Genomic DNA, 22,448 nt, shown 5'->3' on the forward strand with positions numbered 1-22,448 from the left:
ACACATATGTATGTGTACACAAAGTCAAGAGAAAAGATCTCAAACTTGCCCTGCAGTACAAACCTCCAGGACCAGGGGAGTAGATGGATCCTAGGACACACATTCCAAAGCATTTATACTAAATTGCATATATTATTTCAGTTATAGGACCTCACACTTAAAATGAAAAAATAGGCTCTTCTACATAGCCACCCTCAGGAGGGAAGAAGCTTCCAAACATTCAACAGCCACATGCTACTTTTTCTGGTGTGTTAAACCAGAAATAAGATCAAGGGGGACTTAAGAGATTGAGAGCAAGTCTTGGGCAAGAAGAGGCATCCCTGCAATATCCCTGCAATATCCCAATTACGCCCATGCAATGATCTGGCATTCCCCATTAGAATGGAATCAAGACTGATCCCTGTGTTTAGGGAAGGAGTGGTAGGTCAAACACTTCCCCACACATGAAAGCAACAGTAAGGAATGACCACATCATGTGGGAGCTGTCTCAGATCTTTAAAAACCAAAACTAGCATTCAGCTCTTAGTCAGCATCATACTTGACTCAAATTCTGAAGAAAAGGCCAGTCATATTTAGCTTCAAATCTGGTTATTGGTATCTTATATTAAAATTTGCTTTTAAAAAAAAAGCGTCCCAGCAAGGCATTCTGAGAATATTCTAAGTACAAAAAAATTTAAAACATTTCAAAACAACAATCACAGTTTAACAATACCTATTAGAAGTCTTCCATGTAGTTTGTTAAGAACTAATCGTGAGCTAAAAAAATCACATCAGTAGCAGCACTGTATAAAGTATTTCCAAAACAACAGCCTGTACACTGACCTCGCTAAATTCTAAGCAAGCCAGTGTTTCCTCCTGCAGGAAAATATAGGTAACTTGTTAAAATAAAACCATTAGGTTGCAGTGCAATTTTCTAGGAAGAGTTCAAGGTACACCATCATTTAAAGACAGGGCAGCAGCTCTAAGCTACAAGTTTCAGGTTTTTTCTGCCAGATGCAAGGAAAGGGGCTTTTATTCCTTAAAATAAACCCACTTATTTTGGAGACAGACCTCTTGCTCTGCCCTTTTAAGATGAGCATTTAGATGATCAGTAACAGTTCAAGACTCTACAGCAAGGAATTCCAGGAGGCAAAGGGAAACAGAGGCCTTACATCTTTGGAGTATGCCTTTTCTTACTGTTTTTCATCAATCCACAGTTCAAGGTGAAACACAGGCCACCAGTTTCTGATGATGTTCCTTCAAGGAACAACAACAATTCCTTGAAATAGGCTTTTAGCCCAGGAGGAATTCAACTGCAATACACATTGTGAACAGAGACATCCAAGCTGTTCAATGCCCACAGTGTATTCCACACCACTTAGTGGTGAGATTATCCTCCCGAATCTACAGACAGGAAGATGAGCATTTCCATACTGATGAGGGGAAGAGTTCATGGGATCTTACACACAGCCTGGGCTGGGCTGAGTGCAAGAGTCCAGCCCAGGCTGCCCCACTCTGTGCCCATCCTGCTCCCAGGAAACCACAGGGACAACTTCCCAGGAAACCACAGGGACAACTTCCAGCTGTGCCCTGCTCCAGGCTGCCACTGCTCTCTCCCTGGCACCAGCCTTACCTGTTCAGAGGCCTTTCCTTCTGGGACCCATCTTGAGTTACAGCCTTGCTTCTACTTGTCCTTTCCTCTCTCTCCAGTTCCACCCCGTATGGAACTCCTTGATACATGTCTCCTGGATTAATTCACTAATCTGGAGAAGGAAAAAAACCAAACTAACCCAGTTTCCTTCCCAGGTTAGTGAGTTTAAAGGGGCTGCTAAGGATGTTACGAGCACCCCAGTAAATGTGAGAGAGCCAAGGGGGGAGCAGGCTGGGGCTTGCCCCGCTGGGAGCCAGAGCCAGCAGGGCAGTCCAGCTGCCTGTGGAACTGCAGGCCACCTTGGGACAGAGCACATCGAACACTAAAAATAAGCTGGACACTTTATATCCATCTTGAATGTAAAGAATCTTTCCAAAACTCCTCAGGAGTTTTACCCTTGCAATCATTGGGCTCGAGCTTGTTTCCAAACTGAAGCACGTTTCCACATTCTGCCTTCCCTACCCCTTCCAATTTAAGGTACCACAAGACATTAACTGAGCACCAAACGAGGAATTTGGTAAATGAATTATCTTAAATTACCAAATTATTCTGCAGATTGCTGTAATTACACTGGTCATATCTGTTGTTTTTACAAGCACCACCTGCCCCTGCCCCACCACACAATTATCAAGACACCTTTGGACTTCTCAAAGGTGGATCATTTTATACGTTACCAAACGAGACAACACCAGAGAATGCACATTTAAAAATACCATTTATAAAAACAGAAATTTATTGCAAATTAAAAAAAAAAACCAAACCAAACCAAACTGAGATTAGGTTTCTTGATAAAAATTATTCACACAGCATTCATGTTGTGATTTTTTATTTTATTTTGAAATGAAACCATTGTACATTGTACAAACCATAACTACCGATGGAATAAATAAGTGAAAAATTATACTGCTGTACAACACACACACACAAATCATAAGATGGAAAACGATTAGGTATTGAAGAAAACAAAATTCTTTACACCTTCTAACAGGCCCTTAGAGATAAAGAACATTCCAAAACATGACAATGCTTATGTATGAAGATAGCCACCCAAAACCGATATTTTATACTGCCTTGTTGATTTTATTTTTTTGTTGTTGTTTTGTAAGTGCCAGCACTTTTTGGAATGTTTAACAACTACTTTCCCAAGCATAAAAATTCCAAGGAATAGTTCTGCTATAAAATGTTTGGCTGAGTAAATCGATTATCCGGAAGGCCTTCCCACGTGTTCCACAAACTCAGCTAAATTACTTGCTTGCTTTCTAGTTTTTTTTTTTTTTTCATATTTTTTGTTATTTTATTTATTTATTTATTTATTTGTAACTGAAGCTCCAACATTCAGCATTGTAGCGAGGAAGCACTTCTTGATATTTGCACTATTTCTAAAACATCAGCTGTATGAGAACTTTCAGTCATCTTGAAAAAAATTACATTTCTCCTCCTGCTCCACCTCTCAATGCTTTCAATAAACCCTTTTACAGTGAGTTCATAAAACAAGTTTTGGGTAGAGATAGGTCCAAGCCAAAAAAAGCTGGATTTAGATCTGGTTTCAAACCTCAGTGGATTTGAATTCCATGTTCTGGTTTGGTCCCATCTGTACTTTCTGGCATTAAAATGTGTTCAATCACATCCGTTGGCCCATAAATGTTATCAGGCACTTCAAAAAAAGACTAATAACAGTCTTATACACTATTTTGGATTTCTTCATACCAGATAATGTCAAAGTCTCTTCCCTCAGAGACTGACAATAACAGGTCTAAGGAACCCAAATCTATCTGCTTGTTCAGTTGTCTGTTGTCACTAGAATCTCTGGTTAAAATAAAAGATCTGAATGCATTCTGTAGAAGCTGTAAATAAAGGATTTCTACCTCAGAAATAAAGCCTCTAGGAAGATGGTTATGATGCCTTGTATCATTAGCCACAGAACAATGAACAGTTCTGAGCAGAAGCCACAGGAGAGAAAAGGAAGTTTATAATTAAACCTGGTTGATGTCAATAATGCCAATAAATGTTTCTATCTAATGAAAAATTTGAGGTATTTTTAGTGCTATTTATATATTTTATTTCTTCCTAAAGTACAGGAATTAGTTCCTAAATGAAAAGTCTATTTACTCCCTTGGAAACGTCTACAAAATGAAAATTAAAAACTTGCTGCGATGCACCTGAAGGGAGGGATTAGTAAACATGACTACTTGTCCAAGGTGGCATCAATTTGTTTTGTTTTAGCATTAAGAATAATGAAAAGTTAGTAAATCAAAAATATTTAAAAGTTTGAATCTTTCTAGATTTGCCCATTTAATATATCAATAGAACTTCTCACAAAATATCACTTAAATCTGAATGTAATATACATACAAATCAATCATCATGGACCAGTTATCCACATTTTAGGCATACACACAATTCAAGAGAGAATTCTACCGTTTCATTGCATATATTGTGCAAATTCACTTTTTGGCTCCTCATTTCCTTGTTTTCAGAATGTTAATGGACTTCATGATCAGACCAGAAATCCCAAAATCTTATTAGGGAGCACGCTGTTTTCATGAATGATTTGCAATCAAATTTTATTCAGTTAAAATCCAAAATGTTTTATTTCAACATAAAGGAAAAATTGAGTGTCATAGGTTATTTGGGGTTCAATCCTACAAACATCTTATGGAAGGTCAGTATTGGCTTCCCACTCCTCCCTCCCCTTTTCCCTCCCCCCAGTTCCTCATTATTTTTCCTAATAAAGTGGTAATTGCAAACGTAATGCAGTAGTCTAAGTGCAAGCCATTTTCACTATTGGAGAATTCAGACCTATATAAGCTTCACAAACCTAATTTATGAAAAAACCTTATCAACTGGAAGCAACTTCTTTTTTATTTTATTTTTTTTTCATCTAAAAAAGTATTTACAGTTTTTCAGCTTACAAACTACACTCAACCATTGCCAGAGCTGTGAGATGGTATTTGAAATTGCAAATTCCATCTCCCACAGCAGGAGAAGACAGAGCAAGGGCCCGAGCCAGCAGCACGGATGGACACGTGGATGGATGTGTGTGCATGGAAGTGGGAGATCAGGGGTTATTCCCTGGAAGTACAAATACCACTGGAAGACCAGACCCTCGTGACCTGATGCAGATGGTTCCACACTTCTGCTTGCCAGGAATTTGAGGGGAACTGCACCTACCTTGTGCCTTTCCATTAGTTCAGTTAGCATAAGCACACTTCAATGTTAACTGGAAGAGAAGGAACATTCCTAACTGCAGTTGGGAACTGCACTATGGAAACAACAAGGCTTATTTACAAGACTTGCTGAAAGAGAATCAGGAACCCCCTCCCCAATACAGTATTTTCCTGGAACATAGAAGTAAACATCTCATCATGAAACAGTACAATGAAATCCAGTTCAGTGAAAACATGATATCAAAAAAGACCAATTGAAAATAAACTCACTGTGCATCAATCCCTTTGATCCTATTTATGTACATAGTGGAACTTTCCTGTAAAGCAAGTTGTACCCAGTACAGAGATCTGGACCTAATACTAAGTATTTTAAGTGCCTGTGTTAGAATATCTATTCAGATCTGGACTATAAATGGTAAACAGATCATGTTAACTTCTGATGAAGTTAAGTATTTAGAAGACCAAATTTACAGTTGCGAATGCCATGCATTCAATAAAAGATCTCCACTATAGCTGCTAAAATAAAATATCAAGCTCCTTTTTCTCCTTGGACTCCAAGAGTGAAAATGGCTTCCTGATTTGTAGTTGTTTAAAAATTTAAGCACCAGGGATTTAAAACTTAAAAACGAAACAAAAACCCCAAACAGAAAAAGAAAAAAAAAAAGCCTTACTACATGGCATTATGCAAACATAGGCCACTTTGCAAAGGAGACAGTTGCAAAACAACTTTTAAAAGTTAGCACTGTTTTCAGAACACAAGGCACAAAACAAAAGCAGACATCACGCCAGAACAATGAACTTCACATGAAAGCTAATACCTGACCTGTACCATCCTTAAATATCTTACAATGTTAAATAGAGAAATGAAAAAAAAAAATACAGCAGCAACATAATTGTAATTTTGACTTTAGAAACAGTGCGTAGACCCCTCCTGAGTTGTTTACTCCAACCAATTCAGAGACAGTAACTTAAAAGTTCTCAATGTTTGTTTCACAGGAAAAAGTTTTCAGTGTCTGAGAAGTTAAACCTTTGTTAGGCTTTCTTGGATTTTTGCTTGGTAACTTGAAAAGTTAGGAGTTCTGTCCTCATCCAAGAGAAGATGCTTAAGTAAGGTTGTTCTATAATTAAGCCCACTGATGTACCTTACATAAAAACTGACCAGAAAAATCTATAGTCTAAATCTCTTCAACATTTTGTTGGGAAGCCTCTACTTTCATCTTTTTAGAAGGTGGCACTCCTTCAGAGTCCTTAATGAGGGGGAAAAGAAAAACAGCCACGTTATCATTGCACTGAAGTTCAGGCACCAAAAACATCAAACAAACACTTCCCCAGCGTGTGATGTGTCCCAGACAAAGCATCCCTGGATGCCAGAACATGTCCCAATGCTGCCTGAAATCACTCCTCTACTTACATCTTACCTCAGCATCTTTGCACTTGTTGTCATCTACAAGGAGCAAAATTCTATTTCCAGGCTGAACCCCACAGTGAACATTCCAAGGAACAGCCTCGATGGAGGACCCACAGGAAAAGCAGGAGGAGCAGGGCTCTGCCTGAGGATCTGCACTTGTCCTGCCCTCAGAAGGGCACAACTGCAAGGATCATTTCTTCCTCCCACCCACCCAGAATTTTTCAGTGTTTCAGTGAGTAAATAAACACCCAAACATCCACAAATTAACTCTCCTAACTGCCATAAACATTTACCTTTATAGAAGGTGTTCTACTTCTGAATGGTCCTCAAAAGGTCCAGTAGGTTTGTTCCAAGCAATTTATTAATGTAAAATGTTAATATTCACTTAAAAACATGGTCTGGCTTAAGAAACCAGGAAATCCATCAGACCAATCTGGTTTTACTGTTCCAATTCTGTGAGATTCAAGCAGCCAGTTACCTGGACCACAAAACCAGGTACAGGCACATTTAATACTCTACAGCTGCTTTACTGTCCTCACTTTGGAAATTAATGGGAATACACAACTGTCCTCCTTATATTTGCTTTTAACTAAAAATAAACTTTTCCAAGATCCATGCAATCAGCCTATTGCATTTAAAGTTACCTGAGAGTTTTTAGATGCCTCTGTAATTAAATCATTTTCTCCAGAGGACTGAATTTCTGCTTTCTCTGAACTATTCATGGAATTTTCCATTGAAGACTGTGAATTCTGTTCATCAGAGGTATCTGAAATGGCAAGAAGTAATTATAAGCAAACAGATGAAAGCTTTGAGCAGGAGCTTTCCAGGATATCTTCCCATCAGCAACATCCCCAGCACATCCATTTCACCCACACTGTAACCATTCATGAAAACACACATAAGAAGTGTATAAAGATGATGAATTAAGCTCAAACTCCAGGATCACAACCCAGCTGTTGCCTGAGTTTTTCCTTCCTGCTGCTGGAGCACAGACCCTGGGATCAGACCCTAGAGGGAGCCAAGCTCCTGCACAGCCTCAAAGAGGATGTCTGAGCCCTCAGCAAACCAGTCTGGACTGCAAGGGAATTCCTTCAAACCAGAAACAAAAGGCTGAAGTGCTACAACTAATGGATCTAAAAACCTGTATAAATACTTTTTTTTTTTTTCTTGATAAGATATTTGAGATAGACCTTCTAAATTCAGCTAACTAGCTTAACAACTAAATTTTTAATTCTGGTGGACAGGTGTGAAGAATTCCTCAAGCCTATTATAGCTGTTACTTGCTTCCAGCTTTCACTGGGATTTTTTGGTTGTTTTTTTGTTTGTTTGTTTTGGGTTTTTTGTTGGTTGGTTGTTTTTTTAAACCCTTCCCTCTCTCAAAACAAGACTTACAGAAGACTCAAGGTTAAAGCACCCATTTATTTAAACAGGGGACAGGGGCATGTAAAATGTATTCCTAGATCCCTGACCCAAAGATTATATGAATTTATTCCATGTGAAGAGAAATGCAAGATCAAACAAAACTGTTGGACAGATTTGGTTAATGAAGATGCCATAACCAATGAGTAATGGATATTTTTGTGGTGTACTGTATAAAAAAACATCCCAAGCCTTTCTGAATTCCAGACAAAGTGATGCCCATCATGAGCATCTCAAAGATCACATTCAGTGAACTCGGGCAGAATCCTCTTCCTGTCCATGTCTCATCACAAAAGCATCTTCATGCTGATAAAGAAACAAGTCCCAAGGGTCCAAAGAAATCTGAGTTTTGATTTTTGCTGTGTATCTCTCAGCCCCCACTGAGCTGAGGAGCACTTGGCCATGTTCCCATCTCTCTGTGACACATCCAGCCCCAGCTCATCACTGCTGTTCTCTTCCAGCTGCTCCTGATGAAACACTCAGCCTGCTGCTGACCTTTGGCCAAGGGGATCCATACCTGAAACCACCAAGCCCATTGGAGCTATTCCAATGCCTGCAGGACTTGTTCACACAGCAGAATGCTTTCATCCACCTGTTTTATTTGATTCCTCATTAAGCATTTCTGACCACACAAAGTGGCTTACAGCAACCTCCCTCATTTCAGTGGAGTAACATGAGATAGGCAGGCAAGGTCATTAACCCTGTCCAGCTGAATAATGTCCCAATTGCAGAGCTCTGACTGATCACAACAAGGTAGATAAATGTTTAATAAATTGTTTAACACAGCATTTAACCGACTGAAAACCCCTGCATTAATAACAGGAATTTTTTGCCATTATGTCTCCCTTTCATTTTACAATATCTGGTTATTAATCCAGAGGACTGGGTATGATTTTCCCTGAACCTAAATTTAACCAGGGGAACCTGCATGCTATGCAACAGCTTCACATAAGCAGATTCAGACAATATTAGACCAAGGAGTAAATCCTTACTCTTTATTGTGGCCAAATATGCAAGTGAAGGTATTATTTGCTAAAATTTATTCCAATTTGGTGATGGTTCTTTTGTCAAATTTTAACCCCAGTTAACAATGACAACACTTAACATATTTGAGCACTCTGGCATTACCAAGATAAAAGTTCTAAATTTAAATCGGTCAGTGGATCTGCTGAGTGAAGAACTAAATCAGGAGGGCATAATTTAATTGCTTTGGCATGGGAAGAATTCTGCAACCAAATCATTAGAATGGTGTTAAGGACATCTTTTATCTGTTATAATAGGACAAAGAAAGTTATCTTCCCAAGAATATAAATACAGAGCATGTTTCAATTACCCAAAATACCATTTAAAGAGTGAGGGTCAGAACAATCCCTTAACCCACATGTATTTTTAATCTGTCCACAACTGCAATAGAATCTTGTAATGCTTTCAGAAAATTAGGACAGAACTCAGAGCTAGCTTCTGAGTAAGTAGCAAGCAGGGTTAAGAGAAAAGAAAGCTTGCATTATAGTTTACAAAATTAGAAAAGTAATTTCAAAGTATCTCACCTCTATTTTACTGTCACACTAAGGCATCAACTTCCAGAGATCTACACAAACTAATACCTTCCAGGACTTGGGTGATTACATGGTAGCAGCCATTTCAAAGATGATTTTAAATTATTTATTCTTTCAAGACTGAGATTTGAGAACAATAAACCAGTATTTTGTTTGTTTCTCTCTGAAAAGACCCCTGAATGTCAGTGTGACCTTTTCAGTTGTATGAAAGATCAGTAGGTCAGAGAAATTACGGCCCATTTTCACATAAATGCTGAGAATTCAGAAACCATCTCTTCCAAATTATTATTTTTCCAGTTCTTAAAGTGGATAAGCAAATAAATAACACACTAAAGGATAACTTTTTTTGTTTGGCTTTCAAATGGCCCTCCCAGCTCACCTTCTGAACCAGGCTGCTCCTTTGCCTCTGCCTGAGTTTCGTCAGACTTGACTTCAGTGCCGTCTGCTTGTGTTGCCAAGTTCTGCTCTGGTGCTGGACTGGAATTGCTGCTGTTTTCCTGTTTTATTGGAGAAGCATCAGCTATTGAACTCTGGTTGCTATTGTCATCTGTGAACAGAAGAGTGGAAACCAACCCAGTTTGATTTGACAAGATACAAAGCACACCTGAACGCTTCCACATTATTCCCTGATAACACATGATATAATTTAGCTCATTAGGGATTAAGTCCAATCATTCAGACTCACTCTACACATCCAACTTCTTTCCACACCAGCCTAAGGAGTTTTCAAGCAGCTACTAAAAATCTAATTCTGATTTTATACATTAAAACTAAGAGTGTTTTACTCAGATCTGATGCAAAAGAACCCAGAATTTTGTAATATGAGTAAACCAGATCAACCAAAATGGCAGTCTCGTGTAACACAGGGCTGAGCAAATTCATGCTGCAATTTCCAAATACCCATCACTCCAATGTTCAGATAAGCAGATATTTTTAATTGAGCCCTGAAGGTCAAAAAAAAACCCAACCCAAAACCCCTTCAAGGTGAAATGTAACATCCAATCCCAATATCAACAGTTTCTAAGTGGTAATTGTCCAGAATATTCTCTAGCCCTCAAAGGCTTGGATCCCAGTAACCCTCTGCAGCACAGATCTGTAGTTAACAGGAAATATTCTGCCTGTGCCCTCTCCCTGTGACAGTGGTTTAAGTACTCAGCTGTTATTTTACACACAGCACTGGGGTGGAACTTCCTTTAGGCCAGACTAACATCCCTGGATAACCAAGAGGGAAGTTCCTGCTCCTTAAAGAAAACTAACCCTGAAAAATATTATGAATTAAATTACTAGAATACAAGTCAATCCACGTCCCTCTGCATCTGTACAACATTACATCCAAAGGACTTCAGGAACACAGAGCTGCTGCTGGCACCATCTCTCTCCAGAGCAGCCTGAAGTCAATTCAGATTAAGTTTATCACAAAATTGTACAGTGTGAAATTGTACAGTTAAAAACACAGGTGATAAGTGATAAAAAAGCAAGTAGTACATTCACCTCACGGATGGGAGAATCAAGACTTTAAAAAACTAAATTATCTGACCAAGGCAAAAGTTAAAAGGTTTGAAATAGATGAAAAATTAATCCAGACCTGCAAAACCCCTGCTCATTCCTTTAACTGCAAGACCTCACTTGCTGTCGGCCTGCAAAAGCAACCATGAGGCAGCACAAATGCAAATAAAACTGAAATTGAAAATTCACAACCCACTAAAAAGTGATCCTCTCTTATCAGCTCAAACAGTGCTGCATTCTCAGCCATAATTGTTATCCAAACACCCAGAAGGTAAAAACCTGAAGCAGAGCTGAGCTGCGCAAGCTGCTCTGTAATAAACACCAGGCTAACACTCAAAAGTCATATTTAAAAAAAAATTAAAGTGAAATAAAATTGACCTCATAGTGCCTGACTGGCAAACAAAAAATGTTTTCTTGAGCAGTTAATTTCACCAAGCTGCAGCAGAAGGAAGGCACCACAGAACCAGAGCTTGCTTTCTTGGCTCTTGCAGAATTCTCTTGACCTTAATCAGTAAGAGAGTTAATAAGTACAAACCTGCCTAAATTATGGTAGGTCCCACTGAGCCTTTGGGTCTTTTGGTTCTTCAAGCAGCAAACTCTGTTGGGGTATTACTGCACCTGGGTGCAGTGCTTTGAATGGTAGGTATTTCTAATTTTATTTTCACATTTAACTCCACTAACAATTTTTTCCCCTTGCACTCATAGCCCATATATAAACAACTGTCAGTACATCCACAGAAGAGAAGTCCAAGGTACCAAGTGAGTATCTGATGGTGTTTTCCATTTTGGTTCAAGTCCGTACATCAGAGCAGAGGAGGATCTGAGGCTGTTGGTTTACACTTTCACAGCAGTGTAAGAGGGGAACTGGGTCTGACCTTCTCCCACTCACCATGCATGTCCATCATCCCTGGGGAGGAGCTGTTCTCTGGAGTGGTTACTTCAGAGCCACATTTTTCATCTTTGCCCTTTTTCTTATTCTTATTTTTCTGAAAAACAGAAGGCACCACACACACATGAGACTATGGCCATGCAGAGAAATCCACGTTGCTGTGTAAAACCCTCCCCACTCAGCACCTCTGTAAGAACAGCTCACAACCTCAACTGAAACCTCCTCCTCCTCTACAACTAATGCTGTTTCTTCATTAAAACTAAAAGATGGATTAAGAAAAATCAGATTGACCCAAACCACAGAGCACAAGTCCTGCATGAGCTGTGGGTTCCAACCTCTCTCAGATGAAAACACAGAAGGGACCGTGGCATCCATCACTGGGGAATCTGTGCCTGCTCAGGGATGCAGCATTTGCAATTAGGAGGTGACGTAATCAGACTCACAGGAAAAGAGGCAGCTGCACTGCTTGTGGAGATCCTGCCTGCTGAGGAGACAATTCAGAGCCTGACTCCAGGAATAATGCTCTGAGCCCACCCTTTTGGACAGAGACTGTCCTCCAATGAGGGAAGGAACTAAACCACAATCAAATACTGCCTAAGACTGCAGAAGAAATTCAACAAGTGACATCTGGAAGGATTTTCCTCTCTATTTTAATTATTAAGCTTATTTCTAAACTGTATTTTTACTTAGAAAAGCCAGATTTTACTTGCTGATGCACGAAACAGAGGCGAGAGCACATGGAATTCTTTACTTTTGCAAAATGAAAGGTCAGAGGGGTCATGATCTCCCTCAGGTTTGGTTTTGTTGCTTTTTAAAGGTAAAAAGAACACTTTTGCCACAAAAGAAACACTGAATGTGACTGTGAGCAATTTAAGCTGACAGGTGTTTCTTAAAGAGGTTTAACCATCAGAGTGGTGAGGCTCCAGAACAAGCACGAGGAGGAAGAGCCAAGCTAATTGTAATGCAGAAAAATGTCAAAGTGTCTAAGGAGCAACATTTGAGGGGGGAAGTAATTTAATTTCTGTTCACCAAAATCAAAGACAACTTCCACTTGAAATAGGGGAAGGCACCACTCTCCTATTTTAGTGAAAAGCAAATATACTGTCTGGTCCTTCAGAGGGGATGGAATTAGATATAAAAAGATGTCCACAACAAAGTTTAATAGACAAAATTATCCCTGCCTAGTACTTATATACCAGGTAGGGATAATTTATGTAAATAAACTATATTTATATGAAATATACATGCTTGTGTGATTTGTGAGAACTTTCAGAGAAGCAGGACAGAAACCTTGCCAACATCAAGCCTGAAACAACTGCAGCTGCACAACAGGCTCTACTTGTAATAAAAAGAATGTGACTGTAAGACACCAGTGTAACTGGTCTTAAACAAGTGTCCCAATTTCAGCAAATCTGGAGCCTCAACCTAGAGATGATGGCTTAGAAAACACAATTAAAGTCTGCACATGCAAACGATTATATAAACCCATTCTTCATAATAGAGAACCTGACTTTGGGTAGCAGTGACCTTGAAAATTCCTCCAGAAGCTCACTTAGAAATTCTGCTTCCAAGTCCCACAGCACCCATCCTGCAGGAACAGCTGAACAGCAGGAAAACAACTGCCAGAAACCCTGATCCTAAATATCCTAAACCCTGCACTCCCTCTCACACAGATAGCACAATTTTCCCCCACTATGTACTATAAATAATAAAATCAAGACCAAACATTTGACAACTAGAAAGAATGGACAGGTTTCCCAATTTCCAAGGGGGAACTTCGGTGAGATGCTAACCAAGCACTGGAAGAACCCCTGAGGTTTACCACAACTCTGACAGTCCCTGAAATCTGTGAGACAACTGAAGCACAGAAAGAAACAAAGTCAGTTAAAGCAATCCTAATAAAAAAATAGGTCTTAAATTTGGAGTCTGAGTAAGGCAAGGTCATGACAGTGTCTTGTCTGAAAAAACACCACTTCACACATCTATTAATATAGAAGTTTTCTTCCAAATAGGTCTTCATTCATGTTTCAGGTAAAGTAAAAGCACATGACAGCCCAAGGAAAGAGTACCAAACATAGGACATGTTTTCTGTTGTGTCATTAATTTACTGTGGTATCATGGGTTAGTGTTCTCTCTACCACAATATTACAATTTATATGATGAGAGCAACGATCATTTTAAAAACAATTTGTAAGTCCTATCAACTTTGATTTTTACACTTCTTTTTATGCCACATAAACAGGATGCACAGACAGAACATTTATCAAGAGAAAACACACGTGACAACAGAAGCGTGTGCTGCTGCATTATTTGGCTGGACATGTTAACAGAAGTGATCCCAGCTCCACAGGATACTCCTACACTCATGTCAAATGTTTTCCACCTGGTTTTGAGCAAAACAGCAGTGATGCACACATAGAATATGTTCTCTGCTCTGTTCCAAACCAGCTGCTTTCTTTAAATCACCAGGCACAAAGAGGGGAAAAATAATCCATGTCATAACTCTCCCTCCCTGCCTCCCAGTTAGTCAGAGAAAGGTTTCAAACTGAGTTCCAGCTGCATGTTTAACAGTTATCTGAGAACTGATCCCAGCTGACTCCAGGGGGACTGTCACACACTCACCCATCCACATCACTTGCTATAGAGATCAACATCCCCCTGGAGCTTGCAAGACCCACACCAGTCTTAGCTTAAAGGCTCAATGAAAATCAAAGAGTATTTCTTTTGACTTTGCCTAAACAGGAGCAGCTACATCTGGAAAAAGCAAGATACTGCAGGATACTTACATCATCCACTTTAGGCTCTGTTACTGGTACCCATTTGTAAATCCTTAGGGATGTGTCGCCAACTGTCACCCACTTCTTCTCCCTACAAAATTACAATGCAGGAGAAGTTACACTTCAGATTCAGAAGAGAGTGATCTACTATTGTAAGTTGTCAAGAATTTAAACAGGCTATTAAGTAGGATGATCTCTATTACATCGTCTTTAGCACTGCATTGTGCAAATTGTTCTTTGCATTTCACAACTTGCTAGAGCACTGCTAACCTCCAGATTTCTCAGGGCTGTTACTTGACTGGGTGAGTAACTGCAGTAGCAGTAATAAGATCTGGATTAAAGATAAAGTTAAGAAGAACAGCAATTGAAAATGCAGATTTAATGCCTACAATTTTCACTTAAGTTTCTAGACAGCAGAAGAGGGTTTAGACAGACCAGTGTGTTTTGATTATCATGAAGCTGTTTAATGGGATTAGAAATCTAGATGCATTTAGACCATCTGAGGTTTATTTGGGGGGCAGAAATTTGCTGCTGGCAATTTAATGCTCACTCCACACCCCTGACAGACAGCTCTGCAATTCCTGCTGTAGGACCAAGAGCCTCACAGGGAGCAATCAGTGCCGTGGTGCAGAATGAGAGCCCAGCTCTGGGGAAAAGCAAGGCTGAGCCTGGCAGAGAGGGGAAAGCACAGCCTGGGCTGCTCTGTGCACACCCTGCCAGCCTCAATGGTGACAAAAGGGGAAGGAAATGTGGCTGCAGGGTGGCTCTGCCTCGGGGCTCCCAGGGCTGGGGTGGAGAGGGATGCTCAGCTGAGGGATGCACTCCTTGAGCTCTGCACATCAGGGGTTTAAAGAAGGTCCACAATGCCAGAGAAATTTCATCACGTTTCTGGGATCAGTTTTCAGGTCACAGATTATCACTGCTGGTTCCTGGGTTTGCAATGCAGCTCTGCAAATGGATCGATTAAAAGTTAACAACAAAGACCGATTCCATTAAATATTCAGGAACATCTGAAATTAATTTGGCATGAGATCTCAGGCTTCTTTTTTTTCCCCCATAAACATTTAAATAATAGATCTGGGATCCAGTTATAGATTTAAAAAAAACCAAAAAATGTTCTTTGCAGGATGGGAGAAGCTGGATGTGACTCCAAATATATATATTTACATATATGTGATAGCTCCACTTTTAGAAAGGGCCTCCAGAATCAAAAGCAGCCCCACTGTACAAATGTCACAAACATCCTCCTGACTATTTGTTTTAGCTACCAAAGCCAATCTTGTATTTTTCCTTTAGAAGAGGCATTTTCTTGTTTAATTAAGAACAAAAGCAAAGCTAAACTGTATATGACTATTTGATATATTTTGGCTCTGTCCATAATGATATTTTAATTAAAGTCCAAAACGATTTCAAATTCATTTCTTTCCCACTGCTCTTCATGGAGCAGTGTTCCCTCAATGTGTTTAGACACAGTCATTTGGGTACACTAGGTGGCTAAAGTATGTCAAAATCCAATTTCACTCTAATTTGGAGCTCTACATGTGATAAAAATGACAGTGGAGATGAGAGCATGTCAATAATGAGAGCATACTTAATTGTGAAGAGATGATCATGATATAATTTGGAGTTTTTTAAGGATACAAGACAAACTAGATTTATTTCTACTTAAGAAAACCTTTGAAATTATGGAAATAAAACCAACTGGAGTTTTGTTTTGGGTGTGGGGAGAGGTGAAGAAATGCTTTTTTTTTTTTAAATCAAGATTTTAGTCTTTTCCTACAGCAAAATATTACTTAGAGATGCTGCACTGGAAAACCAAAAGTTCAAGATACCTGTTAGCATCTCAAAGCAGCCTCACACAGCATCTTCACTGGACAGACTGTAGAACACAGGAGGAAACCTATATTAGTAACTTTTTCCTTCTAGTATTAAAGTTAGCCCTGACATTTTAACTCTTCTGAGCTTCTTACCAACTTTAAGGTTTGATAACCCTCAGCTCTAGGGATTTTTTAACTGATTTCAATACACAGTAATTCAGACAACAACGGGAATAAGAATATTTTGTGATGGAAGTACACCAACATCCCAGTCCTGCAAACTTGTGGCTAAAAAGAAAACCCAACATCACAATGCTATTATGCAAATATTTTACTTGTGTTAAGTATTTACAGTATTGACAATTTAAGACCATGAAAGTATTAATCAGAAAAAAAAAGAAGACAACCTCCCCTAAAACTTAATAAAAGCATTGGCAGTACAAACACAAATTTGTTAACAAAGAAACGCAATGACTTTCAGACATTCAAGATCAACAGGGTAAAATCATTTCAAGAGTTATGACATTTATCGCAAATTAAGCTTAGAATATTATCTGTAATACTTACTGCCTTACCATTTCAAAACAAAACCCAAAATCCAAACAAGCGAACAAAAACCCCAAACCCACTTCTACTCTGAACAGTCACTTTTTAATCTTTTGTGCAAAGACACCATCCCAACCTGCAGATCAGGGACTTTTCACTCAGTGAGAACTGACAATTTACTGGTGCTGCCCAGGGCAGCGAGTTTGGGAAATGCTGCACAAATCACAGAAGATCCTCACTGGCCCAATGCTGGAATGGGAATGAGGAGCTCACGAACTCTTGTGCTCAGTCTGTTGTGAAACCTTAAATAGTTTCTTCACCTGTTTTCCTGTCTGCTGCACCCACCCACCCCAGGTCCTGACCAGAATTCCACCCCCATCACTCAATTCCACCTTTGATAAGTGATGACTGAGCAATATCTGTAATTGCATCATCCCTGTTATTCTCTGTAGGTTGGTCTCTGTGTTGACTGTTGGACGGGAAAAGATGGCTAATGGAACACCATCAACCTGACACTTTATCAGGCTAAAAATGTGGCAATTATCAACTTTATTTGTCCATGTCTAGCTGATAAACTCCACAGTTTTACAGAAAATCCCATTTTGCCTGTTTTCAAAGCTCTCCTGTTTCTCCATTAATGACTCAGGAGTAACAACAGAAAATGAAATATATACAATAACATTTTTTCTTTTAATCTTCCACACTGAGAAGTATCTTCGATATTTTACAGTAAATTCAGAAACTAATCAGTGCAACAGAAACAAACCCTTACATTTATCTGAAATTGTGTAAAAGCATTTTTAAATTCTAAACTATATCTGCACAGCATTTAAAGGACAGCCAAGGGTACAAAGGGTAACCATTAGTATCAACACTTCTTCAGTGCTTATGCCTGAGGCATACTAATATCTCAGAACTTACATCATTATATACCCAATTCCCCATGCTAAATAACCCAAGACTCTCAAATATATTTATACTTTGTTTAATAACACTAAAGCTCCACAGATGAACATCAGATTCCACGTGTAAAAGTAATATATGGGTGAGCAAACACAACAGTGTATATTACACTTATACAGAAAGTGTCAAGGCAGCTTCTGCACCAGCAGCGAGTGCCAGAAACATTCGATGGCAGAGACACAGAGAAAGCCTTTACTGCCAATATATCACTCAAGGAAAGGCTTTCCCACTTGTCTGGCCTTTTCCCATGACTACCATTCATCACAGTGAGCTGCATTTACACACGGATTTGCTCCCACATACCCCATCTTCTGCTGGTGATCACGAAGTGACGTCATAATGCTGAATTTATCACATCACACTCACTTGCATTGCAACAGAGTTTGGTGAAAATCACAGAATTATGACCTCCCTGTGGGATCAAGCAAAAGAGAAAGGGGACGGGAAAGAATATGCCATTATTATACACAAAAAGTGCTGTCAGATGCACAAAAACTGATTTTTTGAAACGTAGGCTTGCTTTTCCGAGCACGCCTACTGCTGAGTAGATGTTTGTCTAGTGACTAACGTGAAGGAGCCCCAAACACACATGGTGTTTATTGAACAGGCTGCAAATCCAATCAAATGCCATGCAGAGAGACTGGATAAGGACCTGTGGTCACAGACACCTTCTCTCTGGGTTTATCTAAGTACAGCACATTTGGGGAGCCCCCAGTAATGTGCACATGGCTTAAAGCAAGCCCTGCTTGGTTCCACATGGCCACAAGAACCTTGCTCACAGCAGAGAGAACCACGGCTCACACATGCCAAAACTCCACCTTCAGCTCCCACTGAAGTCAAGAGAAATAATCACAAGCCAGAAAAAAGAAAGGGATTATAATTCGAGCATGGTAAAAGTGTGTTTGGGCCACTACAGAACTTCAGTGCAATCCTGCACATACACTGGGTATTTTTACTGCAACTGCCACTGCTTGAACTACAGTCTTAGGAGGAAACCCATCACAGACAGGCTAAAGCAGGGAGGCGATCTGGGAGTAGCAAACAGCCTTTTTCCAAAGACATCTTGTTAAGGAGTTCTGTGTCATGACTCCTTTTCAGAGCAAAAGCCTATTTGAAGAAGGAGGCATGAACAGCAAAACCTGCAGAAACTCAATCTCAGAGCATTACATACCACACAAAAGCATTTTAGCAAGTCTGAATGGAGACAGTGAACAGAAAAGCTACAGCAGCACTGCCTAGAAATCCTAAATAGCCACAGCTCAGGATCCCAGCCAATGGCACCAGGTAAAACAGCCTGTGGGGACTTTTCCCCTCATCTTTCTCCAGGTACTTTCACCAGTTGTCCAGGTTCACCTTTTCTTCCTAAGGCGTTATCACCTGACAGATCAGGTCTTTGATGGGTCAGAAAAAGGTCAAAGGACTCCTGAGAAATACTGCAATTCAAAGGGAAGGCAACACAGTGGGATTTCTCATTCCTGGTGCATTCTCTAATGCCAGGGTTACCTATTCCTACCAGGAATTCCAGACCTCCATCCTTACATGTCTGCAGAGCTGTCCCAAAGTCCAGCAGTGCTATGTACCCATGCAAATTATTTCACTGCCTCCCAAGACATCCTACCACTTATGCTTTCCTCTTGCTCATTCCTTCTCTCTCAGTAGATGTCTGTATTTTCCTTCATTTAATAAATCAGACTTTGACAAAAACCAAGAGCGCCTTCAGTATTTTTCTAATGCTGGTTGAGGGCACAACAGTTTTTGCCTCTCTTTTCTTTGAGAGCCCACTTGGAATCTACATGTACCCACCAACCTTTAAAGACAAAAAAAATCCTGTGCCATTTATTGAGACAAAATCATCTCAGAGGATTTTTTAAAATAGACTGACAGAAGAATTTTAAGTACTGTTAAAGAAAGATAGAACTGTTCTCTTACTGTGGAAATTTAACATTTTTGCCACACAAACACAAGGCAACCATGTATTCCGTAAGCCACGTGCTGCGTGTTTTCCAAAACAGATGCTCATTCATGAGCGAGGTTTAAACAAAGGAGATAAGGTTACAGTAATCTCAAGATAAAAACGTAACAACTTCACTGTTTACTACGAAGTTCCAGCAATAACCAGAAGTGCCACGCGCTCCGGTGAATGGACAGGAAAACAGGGGATCTGCATCCAAGTACCGGCTGTCCAGGAACACTGATTTCCTGAGGAACAAAGTCTGCCCTGATGAAGGCTGCCTTCCAGCAGGCACATTCACAGACGTGGCAGCACAGGGATTCAGGAGCAGCAGGCACAGCAAGGTGCTGCACACCTGCCCAGGTGGGTAATGCCTTGGATAAAGCCACTGTCTGCTCAGGTGAGTCCCCAGCCCATCCCTGGCACACACTGCTCTGAGCACACAAGTCTCACAAAACTCTGTTCTAGGAAATGCTGGACACAAGGTATTTTAATTTTCAGTGGCTGCATTTCCACAGAAGAGCTGTGGATGGCAACAAATTGCTCCTATTATGCAAATGAAACTGCACACTTGGAAATTGCCGATGTGGCTCTTCTGAAGATGCAGGAACTGCCAGTGTGGAAAGTTCAATTTAACAAGCCAAGTCTTCTCAAAACACTGAAACCACAAAACACAGAATCCCTCTGGCTAATTTCCCACTGTATTTGACTGCAGGTGGATGGGGGTAACCATGAGATCCACCTTCAAATTATGATTCCTTTAAAAATAAGAAAATTGCTTTATGTAAATACTTCCACAAAAAGTTGTATCAATACTTCTGACAATAATCAACAGAAACACTGCATGACTATACAGGAACCCTCTATAGCCAAGTTGTCTATCGTGAAGGTTAAAATGTAGAGAAATCTATTTATACCATAAGATTTCTGTTTTACAGAAAGAGCCATAGCAACTGGCATGATGGCAGAGAGTCCTTGCCAAGAAAAAAAAAAGAATTAGGTATTTTGTTGAATGGCCAAGCTTCTGTCTCTACTCCTCTCTGAATTCCACAAACCAGGATTCAAAGGGAGCGTGCTGCGCTCATGAATGAAATACCTACAGCCAGAACAGTCCCACACATCCAAGCACGCTCCAGCTGGAACAAAAGTCCTGTCACACCGCTGCACATTGTTCTGACCTTCCAAAGCCGGCCCAGCAGTCAGCAAACTGCACTTAAAAACAACGGCCGAGTAGAAGAGAGTTCCTGAAAGCACCCGAGCTGCGGGGCTGGGGCTGCTCCGGCTCCCCACACAAAGGCTGGATTCTCTGAAATCCCCATCCCGTGCCCGGCGCTCCTGGACACACGTCCCGATTCTTTGTCCGGCTCACGCCAACGGGCCCATTCGTGTGCTCAAGGCCATTTACAACTTAACAATCCATTTCACCCTAATACGAACACGTTCAACTCTGTATTTTGCTCTTTTTTTAAAGAAAACAAAGCGTTAGCTGAGGAGGACAATAGAAGTGTCCCCTTGATTTCAAAGCTGCAAACCAGCTGAGTGACGAGCAGTAACAATAACGCGAGGGATTTCCCCGTGGATTCCAAATGTTTAAAGAAAGTATTTTAAGATACATGCACAGAGACTCCTGAACAGTCTCAGTCAACTTGCTGGAAGAAAGATTCACTCTTGAGTCACACCGGCACTGCTCTTTTTGCCATCTCAAATCCCGGACCGACCATGCACAGCACGGCGGCGACGGCCGTACTGTATTGTTTAAACACCTCGTGTGGGTTTTTCTAACAAAAGCAAGGAAAAAAAGACAAAAGCGGGGAAATGCCAAAACGCGTTGAAGGCCTAACAAAAGGGACTTATTTCACACGGGGTATAACCTTTAATTTTATGATTTACGAGAGGTTCCAGGGGCAGTTCGCGCTCTCTCCCGGAGCGTCGGTGGGAGACGATCGCGCTCGGGTTCGCTGCGCTTTTACGCGCAAACCCCGGGAACTTGGGAGGAGAAATCAATACACAAACAGGCAACGACAAAAAATAAACTCTCGGGAGCTTCACAGGGGTATTCTTAACGTCTTTTCTTTTTTTCCAGAACACTTCTCCGAACACTATTGCCACCCAGAACAGCGGGCGGCGGAGCCACCCCGGGCCCGCTCCTCGGGCCCTTTGCAGGGGCCGGCGGCGGGAGGCGCCCGGCCCGACCCTGCCGCCCGCCCATGCCCGAGGCGCCCGGCCCGGGACCAGCGGCGAGGGGCGGCGGGCCGGGGTCCGCGGGGAGCGGCGGCGGGGAGGGGGCTCGGCCGCACAATGGAGCCGCCTCTCGCCCTCACACGCCGCCGCCGCCTTCATGTGACTCGCCGGAGCGAAATGGCTGCTGGGTGCCGCTGGCTCCCCGCCCCCCGCGGCCGCCGGCGAGCCCCGGACCCGCGCGGGGCCGGCGCGGGACGCGGGGAGACGCGGGCGCGGGGTCCCGGAGCGGCGCGGCCCGCTCACCATTTGCGCACTTTCTCGATGGCCGCCATCACCCGCTTGATATCATCCTTCGCCCGGCTCCGGGTCTCGGCCCGCACCGACCGGCCCGACATGCTGCTGGGGGGCGGCGGGCTCGGCGGGGGAACGCGGCGCTCGGCGCGGCCGGCGGCTCGGTCCTGTGTCGGGGCGCCCGCCCGCACAATGCCGGGGCTGCGCGGGGCTCGGCACGGCTGCGCTCGGCGGCTCCGCTCGGCTCCGCCCGCCCGCCCGGCGGGGCCCGCGCTCCGCGCACGCGCGGGGCCGGCGGGGGAGGGGAGGGGCGGGCGCCGTGAGGGGACGGCGGGTGGCGGGAAGAG

General features: G+C 41.6%; 1 protein-coding gene across 1 annotated transcript; it reads right to left on the reverse strand.

Annotated features, from left to right (window-relative positions):
- Window positions 1-2,443: 2,443 nt before the first annotated feature.
- BCL7A (BAF chromatin remodeling complex subunit BCL7A) lies at window positions 2,444-22,334 on the reverse strand. Its single transcript, XM_030958823.1, has 6 exons — window positions 22,114-22,334; window positions 14,362-14,443; window positions 11,576-11,672; window positions 9,560-9,727; window positions 6,850-6,971; window positions 2,444-6,044 (listed from the first exon to the last, which is right to left on the reverse strand). Exons 1-6 carry the CDS (start codon window positions 22,203-22,205, stop codon window positions 5,973-5,975), a joined length of 633 nt encoding a protein of 210 aa, XP_030814683.1. The 5' UTR covers window positions 22,206-22,334; the 3' UTR covers window positions 2,444-5,972.
- Between the last annotated feature and the right edge of the window lie 114 nt (window positions 22,335-22,448).

Source organism: Camarhynchus parvulus, chromosome 15 (genome assembly GCF_901933205.1).
Source record: "Camarhynchus parvulus chromosome 15, STF_HiC, whole genome shotgun sequence".
NCBI classification, from domain to species: domain Eukaryota; kingdom Metazoa; phylum Chordata; class Aves; order Passeriformes; family Thraupidae; genus Camarhynchus; species Camarhynchus parvulus.

Coding starts and splice junctions, on each gene's coding strand:
- BCL7A (XM_030958823.1), bottom strand. CDS start 22,205: ATGTCGGGCCGGTCGGTGCGGGCCGAGACCCGGAGCCGGGCGAAGGAT. Junction 14,444..22,113: donor ATCGAGAAAGTGCGCAAATG/GTGAGCGGGCCG, acceptor GTAATTTTGTAG/GGAGAAGAAGTGGGTGACAG. Junction 6,045..6,849: donor AGGCATCTAAAAACTCTCAG/GTAACTTTAAAT, acceptor CCCCTCATTAAG/GACTCTGAAGGAGTGCCACC.